This window comes from Littorina saxatilis, linkage group LG5 (genome assembly GCF_037325665.1).
Source record: "Littorina saxatilis isolate snail1 linkage group LG5, US_GU_Lsax_2.0, whole genome shotgun sequence".
Classification (NCBI taxonomy): domain Eukaryota; kingdom Metazoa; phylum Mollusca; class Gastropoda; order Littorinimorpha; family Littorinidae; genus Littorina; species Littorina saxatilis.
Genome location: NC_090249.1, coordinates 9,494,979 through 9,509,281, shown reverse-complemented (window position 1 = coordinate 9,509,281; position 14,303 = coordinate 9,494,979). Strand labels below are relative to the sequence as shown.

Sequence of the window (14,303 nt, the reverse complement as noted above, 5' to 3'; positions counted from 1 at the left end):
GAGAGAGAGAGAGAGAGAGAGAGAGAGAGAGAGAGAGAGAGAGAGAGAGAGAGAGAGAGAGAGAGAGAGAGAGAGAGAGAGTAAATAAGCAGCTTACCTCATGCTGTAGTAAGGACGTTGGAAGTCCAGGCACGATCGTTGAGGGTGCAGCCTCTGGAGATCCCAGCACGATTGTTTAGGATGCAGCCTCTGGAGATCCCAGCACGGTCGTTGAGGGTGCAGCCTCTGGAGATCCCAGCATGAGCGTTGAGGATCCAGCCTCTGGAGATCCCAGAGCAGCCTGCAGGTCATCCTCACTTTGCAGTCGTTGAAGAACTTCATTTGGGATGCTGCTTGAAGTAAGCCCGATTTTGGCATCAGCACCGAACAATGCAGCAAATGGTGTTCCAAGTTGTCATCATGTCCTTAATGTCGGAATTTGCTCTTTCAACAGACCCCTGTGACTGGGGATGTCGGGGCTTCCCGTGGACAAGAACCAAATCAGGCCACAATTCTTTTAGCTCAGTGATGACTTTGGCACAAAACTCGGCACCGTTGTCACTTTGAAGAATTTGCGGGGCTCCGAAGAGAAGGAAAATGTCTAAAAGTTGGTATGCCACCTCTGCTGCTCGTTTTGTTGTAAGGGCTCTAAGCACGCAAAACTTGGTAAGATGTTCCTGGTAGACCATAACCCATGAGTATCCTCCCTGTTTAAGTGACTGATAGTCAATTAAATCCACTTGAGATCTTGATCCAAACGACTTTGACAGGAGAGGCTTTACAACAATGCCTTTAATCGTAGGTCTTCTTTTTTTTTCCTGACACTGAACGCACAAAGACTTGAACAAAGTGACACTGGCCTCTGTTATGTTTGCATACTTTTTCCCAGCCTCTTTCAACATTTTATCACGGCCACCATGGCCAGTGACAACATGGATGCGCTTTAAAACATCGTACATTTCCTCAACAAATATGAAGTGTTTAGGTTGCTCAGTTTCGTCCTTTCGCTTTAGAACGAGTTTGGATACTTGCCCACAGGTAAGAATTTCATACCTTCTTAGAAGGTGCCTTTGATGTTGGGTTTTAGTAGCTGTTGTCGCTGCTGCTTCCTTCACTTCATCTAAAATTCTGTGGTACTCATCTCTGGTCATAAGTAATCTATTTGCTTTGTCCTTATTTTTTAGCACTTCCTCAAGAAATACTTGTTCTTTCGCGTCCATGTTGCTTGATATGAATCACAGACTCGACTGACTTTTTCAATTGAACTGAATCTGCCCGAGGAAAAATCAAAACACAAACACCGACAACAGTTCATGAAATCATTCTGTATTTATCAAGAGAGTGAGTAAAAGTCAAGAAAGAACTCATTTCCAAGCAAAAGATGGTTTTAAAGAGTGATCAAAGCTCACTGATATCGAATTTATTTATGATAAAATGTACACGTCTTTCTGTTTGTGTGTTTCAAACTAATCAGGGAATAAGTCAAAAAAATGACCTCCCATTTCAGGGAATAAGCTAAATCCCTGATTTTCTCAGGGAATAAGCTTACTCCCCAGTTGAAACAGGGAAGAGGCCTATTCCCTTAAAATTTCAGTGATTAAGCTTATTCCCTAAATGTTCTTATTCCCTGTAACATTATATACTAGCAGTCAGGCCCGGCTTCGCCCGGGTGTTTCTGCTCTCCCCTCTCTCAGAAACCTCTCGAATCTTATTCCAATGTGGATAAGAAAAATGACAGTGTGAGCTCATACATTTGGATGTATAGGCAAGGCAAGTTTCTATTTGGTTCAACGTGTTCTTCGTGATTTGTTTACCCCTTCTCACACCCACTGTAGTTACCGTCTGATCAAAGCACGCATACCTCATGAGTGAGCGCGTCATACCTTTTTGAACAGGGGAGAGAAATCTGTAAATTCTCGTGATCTTTCACTGAGGCGATCGTTTCGTAAACATTATTCGCGATGATCTGGAAGGCAGGGAGGGGGAGCAGGGGGCAGGGTTAGTGTGTGTGTGTGTGTGGGGGGGGGCGGCGGGATGATAGCGGGCGGGGGGTAACGCTTGAGAATGACACGGTATACTGGTTTGATGAGAGTTACCTCCCTTCCGTGGATGACAAAGCATGACTTACCTCCCTTGCACTATATAGACTGTATTGATAGATGGGGAGGGTAATTATCCGAGGAAGGAAACAATGTCTGGAGAAACTAAAACCCAGGTGCACATTTGTGGGTCCAGGGCAGTGTGCATGCAAAATATCTTGTGCTTATCTTTTGCCATCTCTGAGGTATGGCGACCACAGACAGACAGACAGACACACACACACAGACAGACAGACACTCTCTTTTATTTATATGTATAGATAGATGTGTGTGTGTTTGTATAAGGGAAAGTCGCCAATCCCGGAACAGCCGGCAAACTTGGAACACCTCAATAAAAGAATTGTTTTGCAGAAATGTCTAGTGCCTTTCCTTGATGTTATTCCAGCAAGAAAAATGGCTATTGCGGCAAAACAAAAAAAGTGGTATGTTTTTTAAACTTTTCTCCCTTCTTATTTCTACTGTCTACAATTCGTATTATTACTCTTTATCTATATAGTATTACGTTCACATAAAATGTTGATTGCTGTGATAAACCTTCATGGATTTGCAATAATTTTAACGGAGACAAAGATTTGAAACAGTCAGATTCTGTCAGTATGATTGCTTGGTTTCAGCAGCAAATGTAAGCCTACCTGCCGCTTATGTCCTGCAACGCACAACCACAAACTCGTCGAAGAGAACATCACGAGAAAAAACTAATCTGAAATCATCAAATCTTCTCCTTACAAGCAAAAGCTGTAGATTTCATTTGCAAAAGGGAATGCAGGTCAACGGAAGAGAGAAAAGAAGGAAGCTACAAAACCTTCTACTCAGAAAAACAAGAGGGGAACACCTTCTGCTCAGAGGAAGAAAAGGGGAACATTCTTAATGATGCGTTCTATCCTGGAGGCAAGCACTTGGCACTGCTTCATGTGTGGCACCAACTCCCCTGAGGACATGATACAGTGCCAGAAGTGCACACAGTGGGCACACGAGGACTGCGCTGACAGCAGAGGACAAAAGGACTTTGTCTGCGAAATCTGTACTTAGTTATTTTGTTTGTTTGCGAAATCAGTTCTTAAATCTGTTCTTAGTTATTTGCTTTCAGACTTTATGCGTATTGATTTGTACATTTAGTCAATTGGGCAAGAAGCCCTTTTATATATTTGTCAACTGAAGAGGGGTACAAACGAAGCTGCAAAATCTCGTGGTACTGCTTCATGTGTGGCACCAACTCCCCTGAGGGCATGATACAGTGCCAGAAGTGCACACAGTGATCACACGATGACTGCGCTGACAGTAGAAGACAAAAGGACATTGTCTGCGAAATCGGTTCTTAGCTTTGATTATTCCTTTTTTTTTTAAAGGTTTTGTTTCTGGTTTAAACTAGGTTTTATTCAGTTATAGACATGGTACAGTAGTAAAACAAGAAATAATAGGAACACGAACTCAAGCGAACGCTTATTATTACATGCCCTATACACAAATGGTGGATAATACAAATGTGATGTCGGACAGAAAAAATTCTAATATATACTATGTCATTATCTGGTCAAAAACAGGATCAAAGTAAACCAAACACAGAGTAAGACAGAACTATAGCAGGGGAAAGAACGATAGAGACATGTAGAGAGATGAAAGTAGCAAGCGCATACAATAGAGAATGAACATCGTAAATCGTAAACTGTTTTGTTTCTCAGGTTTTTTTTATACCTAGCCCTTATTTATCTATTTTTTTCACATTTTAAGCTTACATTGTTATCCGATTTGTTATTTCCTTGGTGAAAATCAAAATAATTTATGTGAAAAATTATTTCTGATGGGGGTTTTAAATTCTAGGATGAAAAGCAGTAAGATGTTAAATCCATATCCAATCCAAGTTTTCATTGAATAACCAAGATGCAAATCATAAAAGGCACTTCCGCCCACTACTCGAAAGCAGCAACAAGTGAAAATACAGCTCTTCGAAATTTCCGCCTCCCACCCCACCTTCCGTTCAAAATTTTATTAACAAAATTTTTGTTTGCGTTTTACAGTGTTACATTTCTTTTTCTTGCATCTTTTGGGAGAGATCAGGGCGCAATTGAACCGTTTTTTATACTTTTTGCTGTGTTCCACATTTGAACCATTCTGGACGCGGCGTTTTACCGCCGCATTTGAACCAGTTTTATGCTTCTTTTTTGTGTACTGGAATATTGTCTCTTGACAAATGTATGGATAACATCCACGGCTGCCAATGTCGTGGTCTCAATGTACAGGTATTTTTGTATTTTGGTGTTTTAGTGACGGGAATGATAAATTAGGGCCTGATATGTCCATTTTGAAATCTAGTCAACCCGTACACTAAAACTTACTTTGTATTTTGGTGTTTTAGTGACGGGAAAGATAAATTAGGCCCTGATATGTCCATTTTAAAATCTAGTCAACCCGTACACTAAAACTTACACATATGTTCTTTGGTTATGATTTTACTGTTGTAGAGCTTTTGCTCTATCAAAAACAGTAGTCGCTGAAAATAAACTTCAGCGACAGAAACATCAATGTTTAGGTGTTATGAATGTGTTTTGAACAAGTGATGAGAACAAGGGTGTGCAAGATGCGTGTAAGTTGTGCATTTAAATTGTGTAATGCGAGTGGCTTGGGGGTGTGTTTCAATAAGCTGTGCTCTGGTCTTTCTCCAAAAAATATTTAGAACATAAATTAATTTATGATAAAATCATAAAATATGATGTCGAAAAAACCCACCAGTGTAATCATTACTATACACGCCTTCACAGTGTTGTGTATGTGTGTGAGTGTCATACTACACATACATCATATCATTTAACAACACACACATACATTCATACACTCGTTCTCTCTATCTCGCTATCTCCCCCGCACGCACACACACACACACGTACACACACACACACGCACACACACACACTCCTAGTGTCTACTCACCTGAGTTTGAACTCAGCCCCCACGACAGGGAAGGTGAGGGGGTTTGGGAATCCTCCACCCATCTTGATGTACCCGTCCTTGTGCATGTACACTGAGGACACAGCTATTCCCTTTACACACTGATGTGCTATGAAATGAACGTATTGCGTTGGAGCAGAATGTCCAGACACTAACACTGACTGCACCATCTTCAGAATGTAGTATTTAAGCACTACATATGTATGTTCATAATAAATACACAGTCAACACACAACTTTCAAGCGAATGTAGTATACACGTTAGCAGAGGTCTATTATGCTAGAAGTACTTTACTGCTATTGCCAGCAGTGGACACGCGGTGATACATATGCCCTTTGACCTTTTCTTGGGGATATCCCGTACTAAAAATAGAATACAGGCTTCATGGAAAGCTGTTCAAGGACACTTACGCACTATATTCGATTTTCAATAGACGACTCAAAACCTTTGGGATAAATCAAATAGAAACAAGTCGCGTAAGGCGAAATTACAACATTTAGTCAAGCTGTCGAACTAACAGAATGAAACTGAACTCACTGCATTTTTACAGCAAGAGCGTATACTCGTAGCATCGTCAGTCCCACCGCTCGATGCAAAGGCAGTGAAATTGATAAGAAGAGTGGGGTAGTAGTTGTGCTGAGAAGGATATAGCACGCTTTTCTTTATCTCTATTCTTTTTAACTTTCTGAGCGTGTTTTTAATCCAAACATATCACATCTATATGTTTTTGGAATCAGGAACCCACAAGGAATAAGATGAAATTGTTTTTAAATCGATTTCGGAAATTTTATTTTAATAATAATTTTTATATTTTTAATTTTTAGAGCTTGTTTTTAATCCGAATATAACATATTTATATGTTTTTGGAATCAGAAAATGATGAAGAATAAGATGAACGTAAATTTGGATCGTTTTCAAAACAAATAATTTTGTTTACAATTTTCAGATTTTTAATGACCAAAGTCATTAATTAATTTTTAAGCCACCAAGCTGAAATGCAATACCGAAGTCCGGCCTTTGTCAAAGATTGCTTGGCCAAAATTTCAATCAATTTGATTGAAAAATGAGGGTGTGACAGTGCCGCCTCAACTTTTACAAAAAGCCGGATATGACGTCATCAAAGGTATTTATCGAAAAAAAAAGAAAAAAACGTCCCGGGATATCATTCCCAGGAACTCTCACGTCAAATTTCATAAAGATCGGTCCAGTAGTTTGATCTGAATCGCTCTACACACACACACGCACGGACAGACACACACACACACACACACACACACACACACATACACCACGACCCTCGTCTCGATTCCCCCTCTACGTTAAAACATTTAGTCAAAACTTGACTGAATGTAAAAATACAAGTATATAGAGTATAGAAATGAAGAAAAAAAAGTTGAAAAATAGAGAAAAAATGTTTTACAGAAGACTTGCCAATTATGGGACTCGAACTCGAGACCGCCAGATCTGCCGCCACGGAGGCTCACGATTCTTAAGCGCGAAAACTACTTCTTGAACTGAAAACATACCTTCCACGTGCCCGGGTCACGTTCTCGATCGAGCATTAGTCGACTAGTCGGTTTCCCCGTTCGTATTTGTGATTTGTACGTTTTCTTGTTATCATTACACGTAGTCGCGGTACGTGTTACCTATGGGGCATTACATTTTCACCAAAGCTGAGGTCACTAAAACAAATTGTATGGGACATTCTGGGGAAATTGTCCCGCTGGAAGAACTCAATAATTATGCAACTTTAAAAAAAATTCGATTCATTACATCATTCAACCCGTTTGGAATGAAGCAAAACAAGAAGAGCAAACGCTCGATCGAGTCACTTTCGCAGTTCTGAATATTATATGAGGCATCAGATGGACAGGAAGAAATTGCTATTCACAACACAATGAGTCACGTTCACATAAAATTTGAGCCCGGTCACTTTTATAGTTTCCGAGAAAAGCCCAACGTTAAGTTGTGTGTTGCCGAACAGAAAAGGCTAGTTATCTCCCTTGTTTTTCTGATAACGTTCGTAAAAGGCTACAGATGTAAATACTTTGATGTAAAGAATAATCCTACAAAGTTTCAATCACATCCGATGAACTTTGTCAAAGATATAAAATGTCTAATTTTTCCTTTGACGCTGACCTGTGACCTTGAAAAAGGTCAAAGGTCAACGAAACCATCGTTAAAGTGTAGAGGTCATTGGAGGTCACGACTAAATAAAATATGAGCCCGATCGCTTTGATAGTTTCCGAGAAAAGTCCAACGTTAAGGTGGTGTCTACGGCCGGCCGGACAGACTAACACTGACCGATTACATAGAGTCACTTTTTCTCAAGTGACTCAATAATAATATACAAGAATTACGAGTTAAAAACTTTTTTTTTTTTAAATTGCCGTCGAATCGGATCGAACCCGGGACCACAAAAGTAAGGAATAGCGAACAATCGGGCGCTTTACCAACTGAGCTATTCTGTCGCACTGTAGGCGAGGGAGATTTTAACTTCATATATTACAATTGAGTTCTCGAGTGTGGCGACGACTCGAGTTTCCGAGTCTCTCCGTTCGTATTTCTGTACTGTTCTCTTTATCTCACTGTTCGAGGCAAATCAAGTTCAATTAATAACTGACCCTATGCTCCCGGTCACTTCGTATAAGTTTGGAAAGCAATATCAAATAGCGATAATTTCAAGCGTGACCGATATTATTGCTACGAAATGCATTGACCAATCGCCGAAAGGTGCTGACGTCATTGCATGAAAGGATTTCCCTACCCAAAATCCTCTATTCTCGATGACATACTAAGGACTTAGTTCGGGAGAACGACGATCTATGGACGGTTCATTATACAAAGGGAAGCAAGCGGTTAAAACCGGGCGTCGATAGAGTCAATGAACAGTGATGTCTACTCTTGTAGTATTTCATTCACTTGTGACGTTAGATAATACATGAAGCACAGAGTGAATTATGAATAGCACTGTACAGTAGCATCCCTTATTCCCCCCTCTGCTTCTTTACCTCTGTAAACTTGTAGGGGTAGTTATTTTTCGATAATGACCCAGCAACCAAACAAATAACGACCCAGCAACAGCCTGAATCCTCGATAGTGCAATGGGTTGAGAAGTTGTTCTGTTTCGGTACTACTTTTTGCGACTGAAAAGTTCCGAACGCTCTAACGTACGAAGTATACATCTCTGGAGCAAACAATACAAACATACCGCATTTAAATTAACAACTACAGGCCTGAACGCATGAATCTTCATATAAAATCCATGAGTTCGGTTGTTTTCTGAATCTAGATTTGCCGTGCTCAAACGTTCATCACAAGCAATTTCCCGCAAGGCAAGTAACTCATACTTTGTCTAGCGACAAGAGTAGTTCCCCTTCTTTTCACTCAGTTTCTTCGACAACAGACTGCAATCCGACGGTCAGTTTTCAACAATATTTCATTTAATAAACAGATCACACGCAACCAAATGCATACATCTCATCAATTTAAACAACATAAAGCGGTTTCATACACTATTTTCCCCAGAAAACTGAACTTCATACAGTTTTTAACGTTGGAACACGGGTGCAAAAGTTCGTCTGCTAGTCCCATTTGACGAAAGAACATTATCCTAAGCGATACCAAAACATATACAGAAAACACAATATCTGCCTTTGCCGCCACAGCAGAATCACAGCATATCTGTGTACTTGATTTTAGTCCAAAATAGGAAAACTGACAAGAAGTGTTAACAGAATGGAATGATTTGCACGGAACTATACAACCGCGCATTAATCGATCGCCTGCGCAGGTTGACTGGTTGAGTGAATAGGATTCGATCAAACTTTCGCAAAAAACCTCCTCTTTTCTTTGAATAACTGAAGAAAGGAGGAATAAAGAGGTTACACACCTCGTCTCAGTGATTATAAAAAATAATGGTCTCAGTTCGCGGTCATGAAAAAGCTCGCTAAAGCTCGCATTTTTCATGATCCGCTAACTTCGACCATTATTTTTAATAATCACTGAGACTCGGCGTGTAACCTCTACATAGTATGATGCACACAACTGTATACTGACACCAGACAACGCAATGCAATGATGCTCCTCACACTTTTTGGAACATCGAAATAAATCGTCCCAGTAAAGCTCTGAACGGTTCTGCTAGTTAAATTATCTGCCCCTGAACTTAACTATACAAAATCATGTTCTGCACACTCACAAAACAAACCTACTACCCTGTGCAATAAACCCCCTATTATCACTATAAACACCACACTAGGTAGAGGTTACACGCCGAGTCTCAGTGATTATTAAAAATAATGGTCGAAGTTAGCGGATCATGAAAAATGCGAGCTTTAGCGAGCTTTTTCATGACCGCGAACTGAGACCATTATTTTTTATAATCACTGAGACGAGGTGTGTAACCTCTTTATTCCTCCTTTCTTCAGTTATTCAAAGAAAAGAGGAGGTTTTTTGCGAAAGTTTGATCGAATCCTATTCACTCAACCAGTCAACCTGCGCAGGCGATCGATTAATGCGCGGTTGTATAGTTCCGTGCAAATCATTCCATTCTGTTAACACTTCTTGTCAGTTTTCCTATTTTGGACTAAAATCAAGTACACAGATATGCTGTGATTCTGCTGTGGCGGCAAAGGCAGATATTGTGTTTTCTGTATATGTTTTGGTATCGCTTAGGATAATGTTCTTTCGTCAAATGGGACTAGCAGACGAACTTTTGCACCCGTGTTCCAACGTTAAAAACTGTATGAAGTTCAGTTTTCTGGGGAAAATAGTGTATGAAACCGCTTTATGTTGTTTAAATTGATGAGATGTATGCATTTGGTTGCGTGTGATCTGTTTATTAAATGAAATATTGTTGAAAACTGACCGTCGGATTGCAGTCTGTTGTCGAAGAAACTGAGTGAAAAGAAGGGGAACTACTCTTGTCGCTAGACAAAGTATGAGTTACTTGCCTTGCGGGAAATTGCTTGTGATGAACGTTTGAGCACGGCAAATCTAGATTCAGAAAACAACCGAACTCATGGATTTTATATGAAGATTCATGTGTTCAGGCCTGTAGTTGTTAATTTAAATGCGGTATGTTTGTATTGTTTGCTCCAGAGATGTATACTTCGTACGTTAGAGCGTTCGGAACTTTTCAGTCGCAAAAAGTAGTACCGAAACAGAACAACTTCTCAACCCATTGCACTATCGAGGATTCAGGCTGTTGCTGGGTCGTTATTTGTTTGGTTGCTGGGTCATTATCGAAAAATAACTACCCCTACAAGTTTACAGAGGTAAAGAAGCAGAGGGGGGAATAAATTACATTACACTACACATACACTACACAACACTATACTACACAAGCAAATACACACACACGCACGCACGCACGATAGTACGCACTCACGCACGCATGCACTCAAGCGAACTGACGGTGTACAACATGATTACCAGCAGTTTGGCGTAGAGCAGCGGGGCACCTCCTAGCGGCTGACTTGGAAAAGAACCGTTCATAGTCCACATTCACCGGCACTGTCCTCTGCCTGACACTGCACGACAATAAGAACAGTTCATAGTCCACACTCTGCACGACAATAAGAACTGTTCATAGGAAACACACTGCACGACAATATCAACGGATCATTGTACATATATACAGCATGACAATAAGAACCGTTCATAGTCCACACTCTGCACGACAATAAGAACCGTTCATAGTCCACACTCTGCACGACAATAAGAACCGTTTATGGTCAACACTCTGCACGACAATAAGAACCGTTTATGGTCAACACACTGCACGGCAATAACAACCGTTCATAGTCCACACTCTGCACAACAATAAGAACCGTTTATGGTCAACACACTGTACGGCAACAGTTCATAGTTCACACTGCCCGACAATAAGTACCGTTCATAGTACACACTGCACGACAATAACAACCGTTCATAGTCAACACTCTGCACGACAATAACCGTTCATAGTCAACACGCTGCACGAAAATAAGAACAGTTCATAGTTCACACTGCCCGACAATAAGAACCATTCATAATACACACTGCACGACAATAACAACCGTTCATAGTCAACACTCTGCACGACAATAACAACCGTTCATAGTCAACACTCTGCACGAAAATAAGAACAGTTCATAGTTCACACTTTCTTTCTTTATTTGGTGTTTAACCTCGTTTTCAACCACGAAGGTTATATATATCGCGACGGGGAAAGGGGGGAGATGGGATAGAGCCACTTGTCAATTGTTTCTTGTTCACAAAAGCACTAATCAAAAATTTGCTCCAGGGGCTTGCAACGTAGTACAATATATTACCTAACTGGGAGAATGCAAGTTTCCAGTACAAAGGACTTAACATTTCTTACATACTGCTTGACTAAAATCTTTACAAAAAATGACTATATTCTATACAAGAAACACTTAACAAGGGTAAAAGGAGAAACAGAATCCGTTAGTCGCCTCTTACGACATGCTGGGGAGCATCGGGTACATTCTTCCCCCTAACCCGCGGGGGGTATAGTTCACACTGCTCGACAATAAGAACCGTTCATAGTACACACTGCACGACAATAACAACCGTTAATAGTACACACTGCACGACAATAAGAACTGTTCATAGTACACACTGCACGACAATAAGAACCGTTCATAGTACACACTGCACGACAATAACAACCGTTCATAGTCAACACTCTGCACGACAATAACAACCGTTCGTAGTCAACACTCTGCACGACAATAATAACCGTTCATAGTCAACACTCTGCACGACAATAAGAACAGTTCATAGTTCACACTGCCGGACAATAAGAACCGTTCATAGTACACACTGCACGACAATAACAACCGTTCATAGTCAACACTCTGCACGGCAATAAGAACAGTTCATAGTTCACACTGCCCGACAATAAGAACCGTTCATAGTACACACTGCACGACAATAACAACCGTTCATAGTCAACACTCTGCACGACAATAACAACCGTTCATAGTCAACACTCTGCACAAAAATAAGAACAGTTCATAGTTCACACTGCCCGACAATAAGAACCGTTCATAGTACACACTGCCTGACAATAAGAACCGTTCATAGTACACACTGCACGACAATAACAACCGTTCATAGTCAACACTCTGCACGACAATAAGAACCGTTTCTTTCTTTATTTGGTGTTTAACGTCGTTTTCAACCACGAAGGGTTATATCGCGACGGGGAAAGGGGGAAGATGGGATAGAGCCACTTGTCAATTGTTTCTTGTTCACAAAAGCACTAATCAAAAATCTGCTCCAGGGGCCTGCAACGCAGCACAATATATTACCTTACTGGGAGAATGCAAGTTTCCAGTACAAAGGACTTAACATTTCTTACATACTGCTTGACTAAAATCTTTACAAAAAATGACTATATTCTATACAAGAAACACTTAACAAGGGTAAAAGGAGAAACAGAATCCGTTAGTCGCCTCTTACGACATGCTGGGGAGCATCGGGTAAATTCTTCCCCCTAACCCGCGGGGGGTATAGTTCACACTGCCCGACAATAAGAACCGTTCATAGTACACACTGCACGACAATAACAACCGTTCATAGTTAACACACTGCACGGCAATAACAACCGTTCATAGAGTTCACACTGCACGACAATAAGAACCGTTTATAGTACCAGGGACCTATAAGAGGTCTATGATAGTACACACTGCACAGCATAGTACACTGTACATAGTATGTGCACACTGCCCGACAATAAGAACCGTTCATAGTTTTCACTCTGCACGACAATAAGAACCGTTCATAGTACACACTGCACGACAATAAGAACCGTTCATAGTCCACACTCTGCACGACAATAAGAACCGTTCATAGTTCATACTGTCCGACAATAAGAACCGTTTATGGTCCACACTCTGCACGACAATAAGAACCGTTCACAGTCCACACTCTGCACGACAATAAGAACCGTACCAGAGACTGTGTATACTCTATAGTCTCTGACCGTACATAGTCCACTGCACGGCAATAAAAACCGTTCATAGTCCACACTCGTGCAGAGTTTGGACTATGAACGGTTGTTATTGTCGTGCAGTATGTGGACTATGAACGGTTGATATTGTCGTGCAGTATTTGGGCTTTGGCTGAAATACTTACCTGGTGTGCTGAGCACATGTGTATGGTTGTGTTGTCATCGCAGCTGCAGAGAACACCGGCACATACACACATAGAATTGAATATCGTTACGTCCTGTCCTGGACTCAGCGGTGAAAACACACACAGTACACAGAACACAGAATCGATCCACGAGGTGTTGTCTTGACCCAGTAACAGGACGGGTCAGCTTCGAGAGGGGAGGTTTGGCGCAAGACATATATCAGACACACCGATAGAAAGCAAATGGGAATTACACACACGACACACAGACTCACACCCGCACTGGCACACAGGCACACAGACACACACATGGAGAGACAAAAGGGGGCCGTGCGGGCGGGCGTGTGTGTGTTTGTGTTGTGTAAGGTTGCCCTGCACGAAGATACGCTGCGCGCGGCGAATTACAGCCAGCGTAAAAAAAGGCACTCTTTTGCGCTGCGGGCAGCGAGGTTTTGCGTTAGGCACTAGATTACTGCGTTATTGCAGTCAACGCTGATTGGCTGGCGGGTATGACGCGTTGAACTTTACGACGGCATCAAAAGACTGTGACGACATGTTTCTTGAGCTCTTGCACCAAAATAAATTGGTTTTTTAAAGCACCACTCCGCCTCACAGGTTTACAGAACGATGGAACCTTTCGCAATAGCACTCAACAACATTAAATGACATAGATCACTTGAATGGATCTTAAACTGAGCCCATTACTAGCGCCAAAACTAAAAATTAGTAATTAACCCGTGAAAGTTACTCATTTTCACGAGAAAATTACAATTATGACTAATTTTCACGTGTTAATTACTAATTTTCACGTGTTAATAACTAATTTTCAAGTGTTTAATGTCTAATTTTCAGTTTTGGCTCGCTTCCCGACGGCTTACTAATGCCAAAACTAAAAATTAGTAATTTTCACGCGTTAATTACCAACTTTCATGTGCCTCGTGACTGTGGGGGCTCAATGCGCATGCGCGACTGTTACACCGGCCAGAGCGAAACATCCTTCGATTCGAAACTTTTCTGGTCCATAGTTCTTTAATCCGATGCAAATTAACAATAACTTGAGAGCTGAGCGCATGTGTAGATAACCGTGATATACAGCTGTCTGTCCGACAGCTTGTTGAATAACGAATTCTATCG

General features: G+C 41.1%; 1 protein-coding gene across 1 annotated transcript in view; it reads right to left on the bottom strand.

Moving 5' to 3' along the window:
- Nucleotides 1-13,507, bottom strand: part of LOC138966251 (kynurenine/alpha-aminoadipate aminotransferase, mitochondrial-like) — a 102,474-nt gene extending 88,967 nt beyond the window's left edge. The window contains exons 1-3 of the mRNA XM_070338390.1: nucleotides 13,170-13,507; nucleotides 10,458-10,555; nucleotides 5,004-5,094 (exon numbers count right to left, since the gene is read on the bottom strand). Of these exons, the coding sequence (XP_070194491.1) occupies nucleotides 5,004-5,094; nucleotides 10,458-10,555; nucleotides 13,170-13,207 (227 nt within the window). The 5' untranslated portion in view covers nucleotides 13,208-13,507. The remainder of the gene's footprint in view (nucleotides 1-5,003; nucleotides 5,095-10,457; nucleotides 10,556-13,169) is intronic.
- Between the last annotated feature and the right edge of the window lie 796 nt (nucleotides 13,508-14,303).